Raw genomic sequence first — 23,666 nt, 5'->3', positions numbered from 1 at the left:
CAGTGATCCCTCCCGCCTTAAATATGCCAAAGTGATCCTTCCTGCCTTCTATATGCCATAGTGATCCTTCCTTCCTGCCTTCCATGTGCCATTGTGATCCTTCTTTACAGCCTTCCATGTGCCATAGTGATCCTTCCTTTCTGCCTGCCTTCCATGTACCATAGTGATTCTTCCTGCCTTATATGTGCCATAGTGTACATTCCTTCCTGCCTTCCATGTACCACAGTGATCCTTCCTGCCTTCCATGTGCCATATTAAGCCTTTCTGCCTTCCATGTGCCATAGTGATCCTTTCTTCTTGCCTTCCATGTGCCATAGTGACCCTTCCATGTGCCATAGTGATCCTTCCTGCCTGCCTTCCATATACCATAGTAATTCTTCCTGCCTTATATGTGCCATAGTGATCCTTCCTGACTTCCATGTACCATAGGGATCTTTCCTCCCTTCCGAGTGCCATAGTGATCCTTCCTGCCTAACATGTGCCATAGTGACCCTTCCTGCCTTCCATGTGCCATAGTAATCCTTCCTGCCTTCCTTTTCCCAATTGATCCTTCCTGCCTTCCACATGCCATAATCATCCTTCCTGCCTTCCATATACCATAGTGATTCTTCCTGTTTTCCATATACCATAGTAATCCTTCCTGCTTTCAATATACCATAGTGATCCTTCCTGCCTTCCATGTATCACAGTGATCCCTCCCGCCTTAAATATGCCAAAGTGATCCTTCCTGCCTTCTATATGCCATAGTGATCCTTCCTTCCTGCCTTCCATGTACCATAGTGTTCCTGTCTTCCTTTATTCAATATACCATAGTGATCCTATCTTCCTTTATTCAATATACCATAGTGATCCTTCCTGCCTTCCATGTGCCATAGTGATCCTTCCTTCCTGCCTTCCATGTACCATAGTGATCCTGTCTTCCTTTATTCAATATACCATAGTGATCCTTTGTGCCTTCCATGTACCATAGTGATCCTAAAAAAAAAGGGGTCCACTACCCCCACCTGTGACTGGCCATTACACTAAGCAGCATTGGAGGGCAAATAGATATAAACAAGGCCAAGGAGAAATCCAAGAAATTCCAAGCTTACTTACCGACCAGCCCATGGACAACCAGATCAACCTGTCTAAAAGTATGCGTTAAAAACAGGGGTTTAATCTGCACACATTTGTAAATAACTGCGTAAGCTACAGAGCCCCGCCAAAGTACCCTGGTATATGTAGTTCCTATCACTGACTGATGAGTGACTCCACAGTGGAAGCACATGCATATTGATGAGTAGGTGGACTGGCCTTACAGTAAGCAGCATTGGAGGGCAGATAGATATAAACAAGGCCAAGGAGAAATCCAAGGAAAAATTCCAAGCTTACTTACTGACCAGCTCATGGACAACCAGATCAACCTGTCTAAAAGTGTGCGTTAAAAACAGGGGTTTAGTCTGCACATATTTGTAAATAACTGCGTAAGCTACAGAGCCCCGCCAAGGTACCCTGGTATCTGTAGTTCCTCTCACTGACTGATGAGTGACTCCACAGTGGAAGCACATGCATATTGATGAGTAAGTGGAGGGCAGATGGACTGAAGGGAGCCCACTCATTCTTAAAAGGTACAGGTGCACACTGAGCACCAAGCAAATTGCACAATGGCTGCAAAGGTGTCAGTGCGTTGCCTGACCAATATAACATTGTTGCAAAAAAGGGGTCCACTATCCCCACCTATGACTGGCCATTACAGTAAGCAGCATCATCCGAATGCATGTGCTTCCACTGTGGAGTCACTCATCAGTCAGTGATAGGAACTATAGACACCAGGGTGCCTTGGCGGGGCTCTGTAGCTTACACGTGTATTTGCAAATGTGTGCAGACTAAATCCGTTTTTATAACATACTGTCAGACAGGTTGATCCGGTTGTCCGCGGGCTGGTCGGGACACAGTACTGGAAAGGCGTGTTCTGTGTGCATTTCCCGCACTGCATGCAGCCATGCTGCCCTTGTGAGACACACGCAGGTGCCATTAATTGTTAATGGTAGCGTGTTTGTGGCCACCAAACCACATGGTACTGCAGTTCTATGCAGTTTGGTGTGGTACGATTTGAAAAAGTAGTGCTTTGCAGAGAGTCCCCATTCACTTGAGTGGGTTGTGGTCGGTGGGCAGTAGGCCCACCAAAGCATCAGGGGATATAATTCCTGCCGCAGATAGGAAAAGAAGCAAAGCATCATGGCTGCAGCATATGTACACCCCCAGCTGCTGCTTCTGCAGCTAAAGGGGAGCACTTGGCGAGGTGGTAAACCCTGTGGCTGAGCCACGGTTTTACCACTCTGCAGCTAAAGGGGAGCACTTGGCAAGGTGGTAAACCCTGTGGCTGAGCCACGGTTTTACCACCCCTGCAACCACTAGTGTGAATGAGCCCTAAGTGTTATGTTGCTTATTTCTGACATTTGAGATAGGATTTCCTTGTTGTTTGTTCGTGGCTAAGAATTTATCCAATAGAATCACTTGTAGCTTGTGGATTGGGTTATGGAACCCTCTCACCCAGTCTGTAGACTTAGCAGAGCGAAGGAGTGGTTCTCTCAGTCCCTCTGTAGTAGAAGCAATGCCGATACTACAATCCAACAGTCTGCAGGGTCGACTCTCCTGCCTCTCAGTGATGCGGTCCCTCTTTCCGGCTCTTCGATGCAACCCAACCAGGCCTGAGTCCTCCGAGTCCCACACTGCCGTCTCACACACATCCTGACCCTCTCACAGTCTCCTTCCTTCTTACCCCGAAAGTTCCCAAGCTTTAGATTATATAGGCTCTCACCGCTTTACCGCTGGGAAATGTAGTCTGCATTTAGCTTGCCTGGGTACAGAAGTCCTGTTATCAGCATACAAGTTCAGCAAAGCTTTTCTGTACTTTACCAAAGTCTAAATAACTAAACTGCAGAACACTGCCATCTTGTGGTTAATTTACATCCTGCAATCAGTAACAGTGCAGTCTGTTACAAACGCATACAGTGCCATCTGTCAATAGTATTAAGACAGCAGTTTTTGTTTTTACCAGTTCTTCTGGTAGCATACTTTTATTACCTGTGTACAGGATATCTTAAGCCCTGTACACGCAGGCTGAATATCGGGCGGTATCGGACGGTTCAACAGAAAAAGGGTGACATTCGGCCCGTATGTACGGCAGCTGGTCCAACAGAAGCAGGCAAAATGTTCAACTTCTGTTAAAGGGGCATGACTGCAAAAAGGTTTGCCGATCGGCATCCAATCAGCGCTCTCAGTGCTAACCAGTGTGTTCTGGCAAGGAAGTGGGGGCAATCAGTTAGTGTTAATCAGGCAATCCCTCCTGCTAAACTATTGTGTTCTTCCAGCAAGGGGGCGCAGGGATCTGTCTCTGCCAGGAGAACACAGTGATTACTGCTAGCGGCTATAGCTGCTGGCAATAATTGTATGCTAAAAATTCAACATGTTGGTTGTACCCAAGTCAATTGATGGATCAACTTGAGTACAATCAGCCTACCCACAGATGGATTGAATATCAACCCGTCCCTGCTGAACCGATAAAGATTCGATTCATCTATGGCCAACTTTAGATGAACATATAGTTTTATTCTGATACAGTCAGGCTGTTTATAAAATCAGAATGTTGTTGATTGGAGCACTGTGCACTGGGTGTGTTGGACCACTGGAAATTTTGTCCACTACACTCTGTGTGGGAGCAGAAAGCTGAATCTTCTGTATTCCATTTTATTCTCATTTTACATGTTTGGTCCTGCCTAAGAACAACTGTCCCAAGATGCCTACTATTACCTTTACTAGAAATCCCTACAGAAAAGTATTTTCGATGCTCTTCACTGATTTAGTTATACTTTGTTACTATAGCCAAACTTTCACAGGCCTGATGGCTGATCCCTGTGAACTGTCTTTTTACTGTTAATGAGATTGCATTCGTGGCCACTGGCCAGTAAGGTTTCTGACACTGGACATGGGTGTGGCATTTGGGAAATCTCAACCTCAAAATCATGCAAAGTGAAAAGGACCCAGTAAGGATCCAGTAAAAATGGGAACTAAATCAAAGCAGGGTACAGAGGAAATGTTATGGCTTATAAAGGTAATAGTAGACATTTTGTGGTGTCTGTTCTTAGCAAGACCTTTTAAAGGGCATTTTCCCCTTTTGCCTTTACTGTTACTGTGGCCGTATTAGAGCTAAGCCCCCTTGTGTAGGTTTACACTAATTAAGGCCTCATGCACACAGAAGTATTTATTTTTGAAGTGTATTAGGTTTTGCAAGTTTTTGAAAACACACAGAGGTTTATTAGCTTTAAAGTCCTCAAGAGTAAACATCATACTTCCCAACTTTTTGAGATGGGAATGAGGGATATCTATTAGCAAAGGTATGTAGACATAGGACACATCTTCTGCCACACCCCTTTATAGGAGAAATATACAAAAAAAAATATTTATTTTTTTACCACTTTTTACTATTCTTATTAATATTTCTTTATATTGGCTTTTGAATTTTACAAATGCAGCAATTTAGAACTTGGATGAAAGGTTTAGCACTGCAAAACTCTTTTTTAAAGATAAAAAGTGCATTTTATATACAATTATATAGATTAGACCAAAATGAGGGACAAATGAGAAGGAAAGCGGGACAGTCCCTCAAAATCAGGGACAATTGGGAACTATGAAACATCAAGGGGCTTTCTTGCACCCAGGGAGCTGCATGTGCTGCTTAACACTCCAAAACAAGTGAATGGTTGTATGTAGCCATACTCATGTAAATGCTGATGACGTCTGCAGCAGTGTTTACCCACGTATGCATGTACAGTGTATTTCCCCAAACAGGAAAGGTATGTTTGGGGAAATGCACCTTACACACATGCAGGAGTAAATGCAGAAGCAGAAGCAGTCAGCATTCACATGCGTATGGCCATGTACAGCAATTCACATGTATTGGCAACTGTATACAGCACATACAGCTCCCTGGGTGGGAAAAAAGTGCTGGGAATTTTATGCTCAAGCACATTGGATCTAATAAACATCCATGTGCATGAGGCCTAAAATGATCAGTAGGATTCAACTGTTGGAATGAGCTTGGGTGTGTTCGGTTCAGAGTCTGAACCCATGTAAAAAAGCCCGCCAGGAAGCTGTCACTGTTCTATGCCAATCATAAGCAGCCAAGGCATTCCCTGCCCCTCAGGTGCTCTTATATATGCCATTGGTATAAGTCATGCACATATATAGGGCCACTTACGAATAGCATAGTTACAGCTTCCTGTGCTCATTCTTATTCAACTGCTAATCAGGTTCTGGTGATTATTTAAAACAACAACAAAAGCAGCAACACTTATACATACAATCTTTTATTTGGATTGTTCTCTTCCGTCACATAAATCCATTCTATGTAATGACAGGTATAAGTCTTTATTGCACAAGTAAAAGGCAAGCCACTTTATAAAGCAAGTCAAAGAGTAAAGAAATCAAGTGTACATAAAAAGAAAATAATGATGAAGAATCATTTAATACTTTTGCTTCTGGAGACTTTGTCACTAAGGGGTTGATTTACTAAAACCACAAAGTGCAAAATATGGTGCAGCTGTGCATGGTAGCCAATCAGTTTCTAACTTCAGCTTGCGTGGATGTAAACCCGATTCATGAAATTTGAGCTGGTCACATATATCTGCAGTGTTTTCTTATCTCTCTTTGAGAACGCCCTATGTCCCTTAGCTTTCTCCTGCTCTGTTCTGTTATCAGCCAGATAACTTCTCACAAATTTTGTGTTGTGGAGGGAGTGATCAATAGATTAGCAGACAGCTTGCTGTGTCACAGAACACCTCTGAGAGTCTTTGCCAATGTGGAGAGGGGGTGTGTGCCTTTCCTCCTATCAGCTGTCTTGGCTGTATGCCCAGACTTCACACTCTGTGTTAAACAGGAAGCGAAAATCTCCTAAAATGATCTGAAGTTTCTAAACAGTATATAATATTGAAGACAGCAGATATACATGTAAAACTTATGTAGGAGGAATTGTTTCACCTCTGTGTATCATCTGAGGCTGTTCACTCCACTGTGTATATGTGAGAGTTTACATCCACTTTAAGCTTTGACAAAAAAAAACTGGAAGCTGATTGGTTCTATGCAGAGCTGCACTAGATTTTGCACTCTTCAGTTTTAGTAAATCAACCCCTAAGTGTTGGGGACCTATCACACCACAGTTTTAGGATTTTCCCTTTTTTCCCGCTTCAGTCAAAATCTATAATTCAATTATTCATTAGGAGAATTTACATCTTTTCCTTCTCATCTGATATATACATACACAGGTAACTATTTACAGGGGCTTTCCATTTCTAACAACTAAAAGTAAAATATATTTGTAACCTTAGACCTTATGCCCATTTTCATATTCCTTTAGGCTACTTTCACACTGATGCGTTTTTCAAGCGCTAAAGGGCTAAAAATAGCACCTGTAAAGTGCCTGAAAAACACCTCCCCTGCAGCTCCAGTGTGAGAATCCGAGTGCTTCGGCAGCGGCACTTTGCGGGCACTTTTAACCCTTTTTCGGGCACTAGCGGGGGTTAAAAGCGCCCGCTAGTGGCCAAAAAGCACCGCAAAATAGACAGTAAATCGCTGTTAAAACTAGCAGCGCTTTACTGCCTAACGCCGCCCCGCCCTAGTGTGAAAGTGCCCTTAAAACTGCAGGGCCTTTATGTGGGTTTTATGTGCATTGGTGGTTATTTACAAAGTGTGTAACTATTAGAGACTAAGGATGAGTTTGGATTTGGCTTGGGTTCAATCTGAACCCAGAAGGAAGCTGTCAGTACAATTGTCAGGACCTAGATCACCTGCTAGTGGCACTGTGGTTCCTCCCTGGGCTGAGGGTTGTAATTTCAATGTCCACCAGCGGGGGTGTCCCAGCAGCCAGCAGACCCAGTAATCAAGTAATCAGTTTCCATCTAATGTTGGCTGCTGTGAGAGTATTTAGCCCCCCCATTAAGTACCTCTGGCTCTAGTGTTTTGCTGCTGCCAGATTGTGTTTGCCTAGATGCTCCTCTTGCTCCTACCCCGTACCCTGCCACCTTGTACATGCTCTCCCTTGTTCCTGATCCCATTGTTGTTTCCCCCTTCCCATCTGCTCCCTGCACTCCCCTAGTTTCTCCATGCTTTTTGTTGTTCCCCATTTTGTATATATTGTATATAATTAGTTGTTAGGCTTCTGTTTGTTAGTTATTAGTTTGGTATACTGTCACTGTGTTTTTTGGTTCACTTATACTTTCATGGAAGGATTTTGTTTTTCTGTAAATAAAACTCACTTTAAAGAACCATAATCTGGTCCCAATTTCCTGAGTATAGCCTGTGACAGACCTAGTTGGGACAGGGGTTTTTGGAGAGAACCGGGAAACCTTTTTCAGCTTCCCATGTCCCTCTTATGTCTAAGTCACCCTGTATTAGGGGCACAGGGTGACCAAGCAAATGGGATAATAATATTTATCCACGATATGTCCCAGGAAATATTCAAAGAGTATTCCTGGTTTATTTGATTTTGAACTATACATGTTAATTGAAAGAGCTGATCACATTGGCCTCTGTACAATGTAGGAGAGCTACTGGGAGCTCCTGCTATTGTGTAAAGGTGTGTGTCCTGTGTTTATACCTATGATAATGTAGATTGCGTCTTCTGAGCTAGAAGACGACAAGGCTGACCTGAAAGGTCAGGCCTCTGAGTCACCTAGGCTGGTTAAATTATTAGATAATTAGCTCATGTTAATTTATGTTTCTGGTTACAGTTGTATTGTTAGGGTAATATGATCAGGAGGGGGAACCTCCTCCTCAAGTGTATAAAAGACTGTATTCTTGTTCTAATAAACAGTTCTATTTCTAGTGTACTCCAAAACTGGTGTTGCCTGGTTCTTGGGGTTACTATAGATAGCCAGATCCATTGGTCTTATGTTGCAGGTCTTGGGAAGCAGCTTCTTGGCGGAAATACCCAACAGGGTGTCCGGAGTCCATCACATAGCCAAACAGATCTGGACATCTCTGCTGCTGATTCCTAACAGCCAGGCATATTAGTAATGTTGATAAATTAGGTGAATGATGTCATAAGCATCCCCATCCCTTTGTGCATGGGCAGCTGTGGGGAAGAGAATCATTTTTGTGTAGCTGGTTGGCCCGCCACTGACAGCTTCCTTCCGAGATCACACGAACATGGGTCACACCAAACCCAAGCTGAATACAAGCTCATCCCTATTAGAGACACATTTGTTATCAGTTTATGGCATACCTGTGCTTTGCCCCTGCAGACCAAATCACCAGGTTTGATTTACTACCACCCTCAGCATTATATGCTCTTTTTTTCACTCTCCCCCATTCAGCTACTGTTAGTAAAGGAAACACCTGATGCATCCAGATATGGAAGAACATATGACTCACTCCCCTTCCTGTCATGTTACAACATTGGTTATATATTGTCACAAGTGGTTAGAGAGATAGTTCTTAGCCTTGTGTTACCTCTGGCCAAAGGGACTGTTCCTTCATTGTCCATTCACAAACTTGGGGGTAGGGAAGAGATGTGTAAGCATTACTGAATTGCAGCACAGAAAAACAGGTCTCATGATATGCACAAAATGGTTATGTTGTGTGGTAGACAGACATCTGAAGTCTCCCGGAAGGTGCGGGAGACCCCCGCATTTCTGCGGTGGCTCCCGCACGCCCGCAAGTGCTCCCCATCTCCTGGGAATGATCGGTGCAGCGGCTGTCCCTCCTGCTGCGTACCAATCATCCCCAGCTTCTCTGTGTACTCCTTCCCCGTCCCCCTCCGTGTCCTTCTCCGTCCCTCCCCCTCATCACCCGCAACCGGCTCCCCTCCTCTCCTCTCCCGCTGGCTGTGGGGGGAACTAGTAATTGGACACAGTGAGCGAGATTGCTCCTGTGTCCTGTGATTACTGAGCAGAGTAAACTGTGTTTACTCTGCTCAGTTTATGAATGGACAGGAGCCTCTGTCTCCTGTTCATTCATCTTTAGTGCTGAGAAAGGGACTGGGGAATGTGTCCTCAGTCCCTTTGTCTGTCTCAAAGGGGAGATGACAGGGGTCTGTTTAGACCCCTGACATCTCACCAAAGCCCCCCCAAAAATAAAGAATAAAATATTATTTTAAAAATTCTAAAAAATGAAAAAGTGTAAAAAAAATTTAAAAAGCATTGTGAAAAATTTTTTAAAACAAATTAAAATGTAAAAAAATCAATTATTAAAAGTAAAAAACTACTGACACCATCCACTGCCACCCACCCCCCACCCACTTCCCCAGAAGCACTGCGAAAAAATTTTGAGAGAGTGATTTAAATAAAATTTTGCCATGGGGGTGGTGTTTGTGGGTGCCAAGTGCCACCTCCCTGAAATGAGTTTTTGCAGGTTGGGATGTCTGGGTAGTGCTGTTTAAGTCTCAAAACTGGATAAACAGAAGTTCAAATCCTTTCACAGGTTAAACAACTCTCATATATATTTTGTTTAAGGACCTTAACATTTCATCTAGATCTGCTAAGTAGGATGGAATTTCAGCTGTAATGTACATGTTTCTTTTGTGCCTAGCACATGTGCATTAGAATTTGTACGATTTTTCTGAAAAGGAATCACATTCACGGTTAGAATTTTCTTTGTTCAGATAAGACATGATAACATTTTTCCATCCTGCTCCTCTGAATTTTTTCATTACTAAAATGACTGTTGATTCGACACCACTAACCATTATACACTCAAACATTCTGAAAATGAACATTATTTAATTAAATTTTACTGGTGTATGGTCAACTTTACATGTCCAGTTTAAAAAAGGCTTTTAGGGAAAGAGTTAGGGCCTGTGTCATTGAGTTTTTTTTTTTTTCAGATCAGAACTGCTTTCCCCAAACAAGTCAAAGGGAAAGTAAAAGTAGTTTGGGGCAGGGAGATGCCGCTTAAAAGTATAGTCCTGAAAGAGGTCAAATTCATGTAAAGTTCACCTGTCAAAGAATTCTAAATGATCTCAGAAACTGATCTCAAATGCAAGTGTGCACTTTAAAGTATTTGCACATATACATAAGCACTTATACTGTATCCACTTGGCTGTTTATACTGTGAGCCCTTACCTGAAATCAGTCCTGCTAACACAAATTAGTTGTTAGGGAAGGTGCTGCCATTGGTATTCCTAGACATGAATAAGTATCCATGACTACACCTCCAAAAACAACCAATCCATTGCAGCACCACTGATGAGTAAGCCACAATAAAGGGTCATACACACATGCCGAATACTGGGCAGTTCAATAGGAACTGGCCGATATTTAGCTTGTGTGTATGGCAGCCAGTTCAAAAGAAGCTGGTCAAAGGGGCATGACTGAAAAAGGTCTGCCGATCACCATACTAACATCGGATTGTTAGTACAGGACCTTCTTCCTGAGACCCTGTTTTTTTTTGTTCCGCCCGCTGGGTTGAATGAAAAAAAAAACGGATAGTGTGTACTGTACTAGGCTTAAGTAGCCTTTTTATAAAGAGTGACAAAAATAACGTAGGAACGCAAGAACATCCATTGCACATGGTGACCAATGAGGTATAATCTATTATTCCCTAGGATAATTGATTAGGGAATAGAGTTGCACACTGTTAGCAAGCACTCCAGTTTTATTGCTGTTATCTTTTCACTTTTTCTAATTATTTCAAGCTGCAGTTTCCTAAAAAACATTTTTAAAAAACTACTATTATTCCCTAGGATAATCAATTAGGCAATAGAGTTGCTCACTGTTAGCAAGCACTCCAGTTTTATTGCTGTTATCTTTTCACTTTTTCTAATTATTTCAAGCTGCAGTTTGCAGTTTCCCAAAAAACATAAAAAAACTGCTTACTGATACTCCTGGACTGGTAAGCAGTAAACAAGCATGGTCAGCAAATGAAAAACATCCATTTATTAAAACAGAGAGATTTCAAGCATTTAGGTGTTCACATGTCTTAATTACAGCACATACCCTACATACATTCAATGGTGGTTTTCATTTGTATATGCTAGCTATGCACTGTGTTCAGTGCTTAGCAAACAGAGTTCTTTTTAGACAGAAGACAGTTAATATATTTATTATAATACTCAATGGAGAATGCAGTGGGTGGAAACTCCAGTCTGGCTACCTTGTCCGACTTGAAACAATGGCCATCAAGGCAGGAACACCAGCAATCAGTTATAGGTAGCTATTATTGATCCAATACTCTGACCTTCCTATAGATTTGAAATATTTGAAGGGAGAGGGCTTATGCTTTATCTCTAATCAGAGTTGTCTGTATTTGCTACATCAATGGGACTGAAACTGTATGGCAGAAGGCAAGGTTAGTTAAGCTAAGGCAAATATTAATAATAGAAAATACACAAAGACATGAATTCATTTGTAGGCATTTCAGCTTAAAAGTGAAACTATATCTGAAATATTTTGATTTGAATAAATTGGATAAGGGTTAGTGTCTCTATTAGGCTTTAATTGTTGTCTGTTTCCCCTGTAGGGAGTAGAGTTGGTTCTCAAGTTTGGATGACAATTTCATGAATTCAAAAGTCCTGACCAAAATCCCAATATCCATATTAAATTTAGCATTTTAGATTTCCAAATGGTTTCCGGGAGAAAGGGACCAAAGGCTTTATTGAAATCTGTTTCTGCCTTATGCTATTGCATGGATGACCTTTGCTTGACTGTCAGTGCCACCAAATCCCACCCTTCCATCTTCCTTCGTTTTGCTGGTGGAACTTTACAGAAAATGGCTTTGGCTTGCCATAATGTGTCTGCATACATCAATCCATTGCATCCAAAGATACACAAGTATTTAAAGACCCAGATGAGGTACTGTACTTTACTCTGTTAGTTTTTTTGTTGTGGATTCAGCTAATACAGAATGACTTGGCACCCACTGTTTCACATAATTTCTTTCATAAGTTTCTTCTTCTCTACTGTAGGTGTCTAAGCTGAGTGGTTCTGGCGGTGTGCCTTTGTTTCCAAAATCACTGTCCACTGGGCTCCCACATTCAGAATCACAGAAACCACTGTCAATGGTATCCAAATCTAGGCAAATCCTAGGATAGCCAAAATCAGCACTATCCCCTGAGTCTGGAGAAAAGGCATTATAATTGTCATTGTAAAAAACATTTTCATCATCATCCTGGCTTGGAGAATCTTGAAACTCCCATCCTTCTGGTGAAGCTGGCACCAGGTCCAGAATACTTATATTTGGTCCCAGGAAAACTTCATGCAGACGGACATTAGAGTGAGCTGAAAAGTTTGTGGCACCTTGAGAATCTGATTTCTGGTCAAGCATGGGGTTCAACAGTTTGCTGCTGTTGCTGTCAAGGTTAACACAAGGGTAGCTGTCATCTCCACTCTCATCCATAGCAGCTTCCGGACCATTCCTGGTGTTGAAGTGAGGACAAGCCTGAGTGCCCATGGATGGGTTTTCAAAGACCTTGTCTAGAACTGCTTTATTACAGTCACAGTTCTTGCAATTTTCGTTGTCTCTACTTGGGCATGGCCTGTTAAGTAAAAACTTCTGTTTTTCAAAGCTGTTGAGATCCTGCTTAGATGCATTTTTTAGTAAACCTTGGCTGTAGACTTCAAAGATTTCTGGGAATGCCATGCTATCAAATGGTGTTGCTTGGTAGTAAGAAGAACCCAGCCAGCTCTGAAAAAAAATAATATATAAACCACTGATTATGTGTCGTTAGAAGGCACTTTCTGGTTATTTCTGGCAGTTATAATTATTTAGCTAATGAAAAATCTTTCACAAGTAAAGGGAATTTCTAGAAAATTACAGATTTTGCCTGCTGATAATATCTAGTATTAAAGCCTAAGTTTAGTTTAAATAAATAAAAAAAAAACAGCACAAGGGATTGTACTTACATTCAATGAGAAGTGTCCCTTGTGCTAGTGGCTGCTGTCTTAGTTGAAATTTTCAGTCCTCTGCTGGGGGGGTTAATACAGTTGATAGTTGATGGACCTGTTAAAGGCACCTATCAAGTTTTTGGCTTCCTGCTTCTCCATTCATAAAAGCTGTACAATAGCTTCCATCAATGTAATGTGCTCTATGAGTGGAGGAGGTGGGCCTTTCATTTATCTGCCTGTCCTATATTCTTTAAGGCTCTTTTCCTTGATGAAAGCCATAGTACAGCTTCTTTGAATGGAGGAGGGGATAGAAAGGGCAGGACTAATCAGTACTCTTGATGATTGTCTATACAGGTCCAGTGGCTGCAGGGGTATGGGGGGGGGGCAGATGACTTAAGACTTTAACTAAGACAGCAGTTGCCAGCATAGGGGACTATTCTTGAATGTAAGTACTGTCCCTTGTGCTGATATATATATATATTTTTTTAACTAAACATGGGCTTTAATCTAAAAATTTCAAGCTTCAGCAGAGCAGACATCTTGCTACTGCTGTAAGATCTGGTGGTGTGTAAAGCACATGCATACATATGGAGGAAACTAAATGAAATTAGGGATTTCACCTTCATTTGGAAATACATATCTACATCACAGAAGCATATACGCTATGGCCTCGTTCACTTGTGCAGGGCCAGGTGTTCCATGCAGGCAGTCCCACTGATGTCTGTTGGGACACAATGACATCCGTGTGGGTGCAGGCGCGTGTCATGAATGCACACAGGGTGAGTTTGGGAATACGCCTGCACCCACATGGATATCATATTGGTACACAGCGGGGTTGTTTCCCAATAGACATTAATGGGACTGCCTGCATTAGGGATACACGGAACAGCGTGAACTATAAACATTCCCTGCTCAGGACTACAGTATTGTACGCCCTATGTGAACGAGGCCTATATCAGAAAGCACCTGAAATAAAGTATACTGTAGTGTTCATACCTCTGGCCTGTAGATGTAAGTTTTTTAAGTTGTTACATGTATAACGTGTCTATATTCTGACAAGTGTTGTCAAGTTTGTGTTTGTGTTCCTCTTTGTGGATGCCTGAAACTATTAATAAAACTCTACGAGGGGGATTTACTATAATTGGATCTGTTGCAACTGCATGGGTACTAATCAGCTTCTAGCTTTCATTTAGAATGCTTAACTTAACAAGCTTTAGCTGGAAGTCGAATGGCTACCATGCACAGTTGCTTCAAAAATTTTCCGCCCCAGTTTTAGTAAATTCCCCCTACAACTACTTTGCCTCCCATACTACAAGAGATAACAGTTACCAAAACATTTGATTTTGTGATATCATTCTGATGCCCAATCTACTAGCTTCACATTTTACCTGGGTTGTAGATGGGCCCCAGGAACCAAAATTAGAAGTTAGCTTGGCCCTGAATCACACCAGTACTGCAAATTGCCTTTGTTCCCAAACATCTCCTCCAAGTTACCTACTTAACAAGAGTGCATGATATATAGAACATTTTCTATAGGAGATATTGATTTTGCCTAGTCATCTAAGGTCACATTTTAAAAAATGACAGTACTCCTCTTCAACCTTCTGTTTTTGTAATTGGCTGCTTTGGCTTATAGGCAATTAACCAGCACCAATCACAAAGCATAAAGGTGACATTTGGTGAAATTTAGAATGCGGTGGGCATGGATGTCAAAATAGAAAGTACGCTAACTGAAACTCCCTATGAAGTTGTAAAGGGTAATGCCTAGTACACACGATGAGAATATTGGACGAAAAAGAAAAAACACATTCGGAAGATCGTCCAATAATCTGTTCGTTAGTTCACAGCTTTTGAGAGCCGATTATGACAGTTTTTGCAAACAATATCTGAAGGAACATGCACAAAAATATTCTCATAAGATAACAGAACGATTTTCGTGTAATTATTATAGTATTTGTACATAAAAATTGTGTGACCATGCATGCTCAGAAATGAAAGCATACATTACAATAAAATAAAATACATTACATTGCTTTTGAAATTGTATTCTGTCGTATGAGAATTTTCGTAATTTTAGTAACCTATTCGTTTTCCATATGAGACCAAGAAAAGCTAGAAGAATTTTTACGCGCATTTGTGCAAAAACATGTAAATACACGCATTTACAATACTACCCATCCTTGGATTTTTTGTTTTCCCATAATGGATTGCATTTTTATCTTCTGACAGAAATCTGATGTTCAATATTGTGTGCAAGTACCAGGAGTGAGGGTCATCCAGCCATATATGTATTTGCTGAATAAAGTCTATTCTATAGTATATTAGGAACACAATAAGGGTTAGGCTGGTAAACACAGAAAGAGCTGTATTTTGTATTTACCTGGCTAAAAAAAAAATGTAGAATTCTTATTTTTTAAAGCAATGAACATACACACTATTACTGTACATTTATCAAAAAAACGCAAAGGAAATATATTTTTATTGCTCATCAAGCAGGTGTACATGCAGCCTTTTATCTTTCTTTCTGATAGAAAACAAATGCAGTTGATATGGTTAATGGTTACTGTTGCTATATATTTTGTATTAACCTTGATAAACCACATCCTCCATGTGTGAAACGACATTCACAATAAAAACCATGTGGGTGGAAAATGTATCACTTAAACATGTTTTAGTGGTTTGGTTAGTTATGTACATGTAATATAATAGCTGTTGCATATTTGAGAAAAAGATCATTTTTTTTAACCTTTCTGCTCATTATCCTTTTCAAAGTCGAATCAAACTTCCAGTACTGACCACAAACATTAGATGGCTGTTTGCATGATGGATTTTACTGCCAAACCATTACTATTTAATGCCAAATGTACATAATCATTCCTTGTATTAAAGTGGTCAAACTAGTTATGGGGTTAAAATTAAATACTGTATTTATTGGGGTATAACACTCACTTTTTCACCATGAAAATCAGGTGCAAATACCATGTGCGTGTTATACGCCAATACTTCAATTTTAGCTGCCTCGGAGGGGACAGGGAGGGGAACAGGATGAGCGCCATCACATTACATACAGTGAGAATCTCCTTTTTACTTGGCAGCCTCTGTAATAGGAAGTCCTGTCTCCTGGGCTGCCATTGGACCACTGTTCTGTCTATCATAGGAGATTCTCACTGTATGTAAATCTGTCGACGTTCGTCCCTCCCTGTTCCCTCTAGGGTGCAGATGGGCATCAATCAGGCTGCACTGATGGCAATGGTAAGGCTGCTGCATTGAAGGCAATGGTGAGGCTGCTGTGTTGATGGCAATGGTAAAGGCTGCTGCATTGATGACAATGGTAAAGGCTGCTGCATTGATGACAATGGTAAAGGCTGCTGCATTGATGACAATGGTAAAGGCTGCTGCATTGATGGCAATGGTGAGGCTGCTGCATTGATGGCAATGGAGAGGCTGCTGCATTGATGGCAATGGCAAGGCTGCTGCATTTATGTGGACTGATGAGTGAGGCTGCATTGATGTGGACTGATGAGGCTGCATTGATGGCACTTGTGAGGCTGCAGATGGGCACTGACCCTTATTTTGCTTCAAAGTTCCTTATTTAAACTGTAAGTTTTTTTTCCTGAAACTTCCTTCTTAAAGCGGGGGTCCACCTATCTATCGTTTTTTTTTTTTTTTTGAGTTCATTCACAAACTTTTCTTCTCAGCATTACATACTCACATATTGTGTGTAATATGTCCGCCTGTGTCAGATTTCGTCGGAAAGAATAACTTATATTATTCACTGCAGGCGGTTTCCATCTTCATTGTGGGCATTTGAAGCCCACAAGCATTTATTTTCTGGATGTGGTGAATGCTGTGCTCCCAGCATTCACCGCTCATTCCCGCACATGCTCAGTGGCATCCTGGGAAGCCTGAGACTAGCTCCCAGGAGTCTGGGAGAGGCTAGAAACACGCCTACTCCCACGGGAGGAGAACCAGGAAGTGCAAAGAAGAATAGAAAAATAAAAGGTAATTATGGCTATTTAAATTTTTTTAAACGGCATGTCAGCATCTAGGCAAGGAAGAGAATACATACAGATATTGTTCAAAATTTGGGTGGAACCCCGCTTTAAAATGAATGTGCGTGTTATACGCCTGTGCGTGTTATACGCCGATAAATACGAATCCTCCCTGTAAAAAAAATAAATAAATAAATAAAAATGCTGCATACTTACCTTTCTGGTGTCAAATGCCTACTCCCCTGTTGCAAGTTGTGGTTCCTCCCACTGGCTAGTAGTTATGTAGAAGCTAGTGGAAGGAACTACAGCATATGATGTGTGAGGGGATGGACAGATATTTGGGAAATTTTAAGGCATGGGCTGGTGGAAAGGTAAAATATACAAAATTACTTTTTACAGGGAAGCTTTACTTTCATTTTCAGGATTAGTGATAGGATCACTTTAAGCAAACATATCTATTTCCCCTGCAGACAGCTCGGAAAATAACCTAAAGCTTGGGTGCATACAGATCGAAAATCTTCCAATTCAGCAGTGACCGTTCAATCAAGTTCAATCTGTGTGCAGCCTTCTCAGTTCGACAGAAGCCAATGATGCCAATCAATGGACCCTCTGAAACACCCTGTCCGATCAGCCAACCAGCTGCAGCACTGATCAATGTATTCTGACAGCAGAGAGTCTCTGCTGTCAGAATACTATGTCCTGTAAGGAGGAGGGGGGTATTTCTGCATCCACTTTGCTTGTGTGGCTACAAGAATCTGTTAGATTGTTTCATTCAGCCAGCTAAAAAAAAAAAACTGTGTGTACCTAGCTTTAGCTATTAGAAAGGTTTGTTGAGTTCTGAGGGATCTAACACACCTGTACACATGTGCTTCTGATCTTCCATAGCCACAAATATACTCCTGAGGCTTGACTGGACTTGTAGCTTTAACTCTTTCACATTCCACAGAGAAAGCAACACATGGGGGTTGATTTACTAAAACTGGAGAGTGCAAAATCTGGTGCAGCTCTATGTGGTAGCCAATCAGCTTCTAACTTCAGCTTGTTCAAATAAGTTTTGACAAAAAAAAAACCTGGACGCTGATTGGTTTCTTTGCAGAGCTGCACCAGATTTTGCACTCTTTACTAGTTTGATGGAAGTCAGCAGAGCTTCTGCTCATTTACTAAGCTCTGGAGCAACTTTGCAAAGTGCACAGTCTATTTGACTTTAGTAAATCAACCCCTTTATATCCTGGTAACACTGCTTACCAGAACAGATAGAAAGGATTAATCTCCATGGCAGGAACACTGATGGAAATAAAAACCTTATTTTATTTATTTATTTATTTCAGGTACTTATATAGCGCCGTCAATTTACGCAGCGCTTTACATATATATATTATACATTCACATCAGTCCCTATACCCTCAAGGAGCTTACAATCTAAGGTCCCTAACTCACATTCATACATACTAGGGCCAATTTAGACAGGATCCAGTTAACCTACCAGCATGTCTTTGGAGTGTGGGAGGAAACCGGAGTACCCGGAGGAAACCCACGCAGACACAGGGAGAACATGCAAACTCCAGGCAGGTAGTGTCGTGGTCGGGATTCGAACCAGCGACCCTTCTTACTGCTAGGCGAGAGTGCTACCCACTGCGCCACTGTGCCGCCCGATGGTCGACGGAGCGATCCCTGCTGAGCAAGCGGATGTTCACAGGGCGGATCATCATGGATCCGCCCCGTGTGAAAGGACCCTTACAGGAGTATCAACACGTTCCACTCTATCCAAAAAATTATGACTTTAGATATACAGGGGTTGATTTACTAAAGGCAAATAGACTGTGCACTTTGCATGTGCAGTTGCTCCAAAGCTTAGTAAATGAGGTAAAGCTTCACTTTACAAAAAGTACCCAATCACGTGCAAGGAAAAAAAAAAACAAAAAGAAACAGCATTTTTGATGAAAGTCAGCAGAGTTTCTGCTCATTTACTAAGCTCTGGAGCAACTGCACCTTTCAAAGTGCACAGTCTATTTGCCTTTAGTAAATCAAACCCAGGGGCAGACTGACCATTGAGCGACTCGGGCACTGCCCGAGGGCCCTGGGCCACTTGGGGGCCCCATCAGGGTTGCCAGCCTCAGTAAAACCAGGGACAGTATGTATAAATCTGTGGTTTTTTTTACATCTATGTATACTGTGTGTACATGTATGTGTATACTGTGTGATTGTATACTGTGTGTGTGTGTATACTGTGTGGCCCCATAATCTCCTATTGCCCGGGGGCCCCATGAGTTATCAGTCCGCCCCTGATCAAACCCACAGGGGTAAATTTACTAAAGGCAAATAGACTGTGCACTTTGCAAAGTGCAGTTGTACTCTGCAAGTGCAGTTGCTCCAGAGCTTCGTAAATGAGTGGGAGCTCTACTGACTTCCATCATCCAATCATGTGCAAGCAAAAATGCTGTTTTTTTTATTTTCCTTGCACGTGATTGGGTATTCTTTGCAAAGTGAAGCTTTACCTTATTTACTAAGCTCTGGAACAATTGCATTTGCAGAATCAACTGCACTTTGCAAAGTGCACAGTCTATTTGCCTTTAGTAAATCAACCCCACAGTGTGAGCATTTCAATTTCTTTGATAGTTTCCGCAATAGTATTTTCCACCTTATATTTCTTATGATTAATGAGTAAACTTTTTGTTCCTTTTACAAAACTGACACGACTAAGACCCCTTTCACACTGAGCTGCCCCGGGCGTCAGTGGTAGAGCGGCGCTATTTTTGCGCCTCTTTACCGTTGTTTTAGCGGCGCTATTCGGCTGCTAGCGGGGCAGTTTTAACCCCCGCTAGCAGCTGAAAAGGGGTTAAATCCGCCCACAAAATGCCGCTGCAGCGGCGCTTTGCCGGCGGTATAGCAGAGCTGCCCCATTGTTTTCAATGGGCAGGGGCGCTTTAGGAGCGGTGAGTTCACCGCTCCTAATGCGCTTCAAAGAAGCTGCTGGCAGGACTTTTTCTGATGCCCTGCCAGCGCACCGCTTCAGTGTGAAAGCCCTCGGGCTTTCACACTGGAGTGAATGGAGACGCTGTTTCAGGGCGCTTTGCAGGCGCTATTTTTAACGCTATATCGCCTGCAAAGCGCCTCAGTGTGAAAGGGGTCTAAATAAAGAAATGCTGAAAAACTGCCACATCAGATTTTGTGTATGGTTAAGTGGCAAGGTTTGTAGGCATGCAACTGTTATTTTCTTCTAGTTGATCACTTCCTTTGAGGAAGTGGCAGGAAGCTAACATAACTATTGTGTGCAAAAGATACAAAACAAATGAGTTCTTACACAAAAGTGTGCTGTTATTATACACAATAACATAGGTTTCTGTGTATTCACCACATTTCTCATCCTTCTATCTTAAGGGAGAACTGCACTCCCACCGCATTTCCCCCCCCTTACTTTTTTGTGTTGGGTTACACACAAAACACATACACGCCCAGCATTCTGTGCGGATCTGATGAAGATGGTGGTGTAAGATGGGGTGTGCAGCGGCAGAGCAGTGCATCATTAGGGGCCATCTACAAGAACTAGGTAGTGACAGCCATACCCCTGATGATGTGCTGTAGGGCATGCACTGTAGGTAAGAATCCAGGACTTGTGAGGAAGATTCCTGAAAAACATTTAAAATGAAATGACAGAAAAGTGGGTGGAGAGGGTGAAGGCATTAACTTCTTAGCACCGGCCCTTTAAGAGGTTTAGGATGCCAGGAGGCGGGGTTTATGATCATGTGACTACCGCGATTGGCTGCCATGGCAGTCACATGATTGGAAAGCTTCCGTTCGCAAGCAGCGATCGGGAACTTTCTGTTAACCACTGGTAACTGTATCAGGAATGCTCTTGGCACAGCTCTATTTGCTCAAATTCATGCAGATATGCAGCTGCTCGGCACCACCCACCAGCCGAAAGGCCGTGTATTTGCGTGTGGCCGGCGCCAAAAGGTTAATATGGGATAAGGGATATTAGATGAAAGCATCTCAATTTTTGGTTGGCGTAGTGCACGACAACCCTTAATAAGCATGCAGTTTAAGCAATTGGGCGGTTTATAAAAGATCAAATTCAGCTTGAGTGTCTGCCATTTTTGTTTTAAACACTGTTGCAGTGAATCTGGGCTGAATCCTGCAGCAGAGCCCAGTTCCTGCATTTGATTCCACTAATCCAGCTGCCAGGTGCACGCCGTGCTGCAACTGGCAAGACTGAGACTGACACCTCAGTGCCCAGCCAGCACAGTTCCCCCACTTCCCCCATCTGCTCTACATCCCGACCAAATGGAAGAGGAGGGAGGCTAGGTGTGCTCCACCTTCTCCCCGTGTCCCCGTGTCCACCCACAACCCCTGGCATGCAGCCATTGTTGTGCCTGTAAAAGGGGTTGTGTGGGCAGGAATTTTAAAGCAGTGCTCCTAATGTCCCTGCCTGAGCCTTTGGTAACCAGCCATACTCGGGTGCGTAAACTCAGTCTTTGACTGAACTCTGCTCTCTCTCTCTTCCTTTCATCTAATTCTTCCTTCCACATAATATAGCGATCCTTCCTGCCTTCTATGTACTAGTTTAACCATTCTGTCCTGCCTTCCATGTACAATAGTGATCCTTCCTGCCTCCCATTTACCATAGTGACCCTTCTTTCCTTCCTTCCTTCTATGTGCCGTAGTGATCCTTCCTTCCTGTCTTCCATGTGCCATAGTGATCTTTCCTGCCTTTCATTTACCAGAGTGATCCTTCCTGCCTTCCATATGCCATAGTGATCCTTCCTGATCCTTCCTGCCTCCCATGTGCCATAGTGATCCTTCCTGCCTTCCATGTACAATACCACAGTGAGCTTTCCTTCCAGCTTTCCAAAAACCATTGTGATCCTTCCTGCTTTCCATATACCATAGCGATCCTTCCTTTCTGCTTCCATGTGCTATGGCAATCCTTCCTGCCTTTCATGTACCATAGTGATCCTTACTGCCTTCCAAATACCATAGTGATTCTTCCTGCCTTCCATGTGCCATAGTGATCCTTCCTGCCCTCCATGTACCATAGTGATCTTTCCTGCCTTCCATGTGCCATAGTGATCCTTTCTGTCTTCCATGTGTCATAGCGATCCCTTCTGCCCTCCATATACCATAGTGAGCCTTCCTGCCTTCCATAAACCATAGTGATCCTTCCTGCCTTACATGCACCATAGTAAACCTTATATCCCGCCTTCCACGTGCCATAGTCATCCTTCCTGCCTTCCATGTACCATAGTGATCCTTCCTGCCTTCCATGTGCCATAGTGATCCTTCCTACCTTCCATGTACCATAGTGATCCTTCCTTCATGCCTTCCATGTGCCATATTGACCCTTCCTGCCTTCCATGCACCATAGTGATCCTTCCTTCCTGCCTTCCATGTGCCATAGTGATCCTTCCTGCCTTCCATATACCCTGGTGATCCTTCCTGCCTTCCATGTACCGTAGTAATCTTTCCTGCCTTCCATGTGCCATAGTGATCCTTTCTGTCTTCCATATACCTTAGTGATCCTTCCCGTCTTCCATATATCATAGCGATCCTTCCTGCCTTCCATGTGCCATAGTGATCCTTCCTGCCTTCCATATACCATAGCAATCCTTCTTGCTTTCCATTTGCCACAGTGATCCTTCCTGCCTTTCACATGCAATAGTGATCCTTCCTGCCTTCCATAACATAGTGATCCATCCTGACTTCCATGTGTCATAGTGATCCTTTCTGCCTCCCATGTGTCCTATTGATCCTTCCTTCCTGCCTTCCATGTGTCATAGTGATCCCTCCTTCTTGCCTTCCATGTGCCATAGTGTTCCTTCCTTCCATGTGTCACAGTGATCCTTCATGCCTTCCATATCCCATAGTGATCCTTCCTGCCTTCCATGTACCGTAGTGATCCTTCCTGCCTTCCATATACCATAGTGACTCTTCTTCCCTCCCATATACCACAGTGCTCCTTTCTCAATTCCATGTAAAATAGTGACCCCTCCTTCCTTATACCATAGTGATCCCTCCTGCCTTCCATGTATCATAGTGATACTTCCTTTCTTCCATGTACCCCAGTGATCCTTTCTTCCTGCCTTCTATGTACCATAGTAATCATTCCTGACGCCTTTTCATGTACCACAGTGAGCCTTCCTTCCCTTCTTCCATGTACCATAGTAATCCTTCCTTTCTTCCATGTACAATAGTGATCCTTTCTTCCTGCCTTCCATGTACCATAGTGATCCTTCCTTCCTGCCTCCCATGTTCCATAGTTATCCTTCCCTTTCTCCCTAAGGATTGGTTCACACTGAAACACAGTGCAGGAAAGGCGCGTTCTGTGTGCATTTCCCGCACTGCAAGCAACCATGCTGCCCTAGTTAGACAAACATGGGTGCCATTAATTGTTTATAGCATCATGTTTGAGAGGTATGCAATACCTACATTTACAACTGTGAGACTGAAGGCAAAATGTAGTATAAGTATAGCACAGATTACTAAAAGGTCAATTTATTGTTTATTTCTTGCAGTTTAGGAACAGCATTTGATATAATAATGGAATAAAGGCAGGTTGGCACCCCAATGTTTTGTTACATTGGTTTGTGGCACATGGCTTTTCAATTAGTTTGTGTCTGAATACATATACAATTATTTTTTTCAGTTTTATAATTAAAACCTAATGTAGTATGAGTAACATCAGAGGTTATTTTCATCAAACCATGTTATATACTCAACATATAGCCCGTGAAATGTGGAAGCAGATGTTCACTTATTACAGATCATGTGATTTCTTGTATGTAATGCGTGTGGATCCATTTATAGAATCATTACTATACAG

The 23,666-nt window shown here is 42.4% G+C and overlaps 1 protein-coding gene across 6 annotated transcripts in view; it reads right to left on the bottom strand.

The window, feature by feature from the left end:
* Positions 1-5,332: 5,332 nt before the first annotated feature.
* IL21R (interleukin 21 receptor) overlaps positions 5,333-23,666 on the bottom strand; it is a 77,444-nt gene continuing 59,110 nt past the window's right edge. For all 6 annotated transcript variants that reach the window (XM_073636767.1, XM_073636768.1, XM_073636769.1 and 3 more), the window contains one exon: positions 5,333-12,657. In XM_073636767.1, coding sequence (XP_073492868.1) covers positions 11,836-12,657 — 822 coding nt within the window. In that variant the 3' untranslated portion in view covers positions 5,333-11,835. The remainder of the gene's footprint in view (positions 12,658-23,666) is intronic.

The sequence above is a fragment of the Aquarana catesbeiana genome, linkage group LG06, assembly GCF_042186555.1.
Source record: "Aquarana catesbeiana isolate 2022-GZ linkage group LG06, ASM4218655v1, whole genome shotgun sequence".
NCBI lineage: Eukaryota > Metazoa > Chordata > Amphibia > Anura > Ranidae > Aquarana > Aquarana catesbeiana.
The sequence above is the reverse complement of the archived record's forward strand: the minus strand, read 5'-3'. Positions and strand labels throughout refer to the sequence as shown.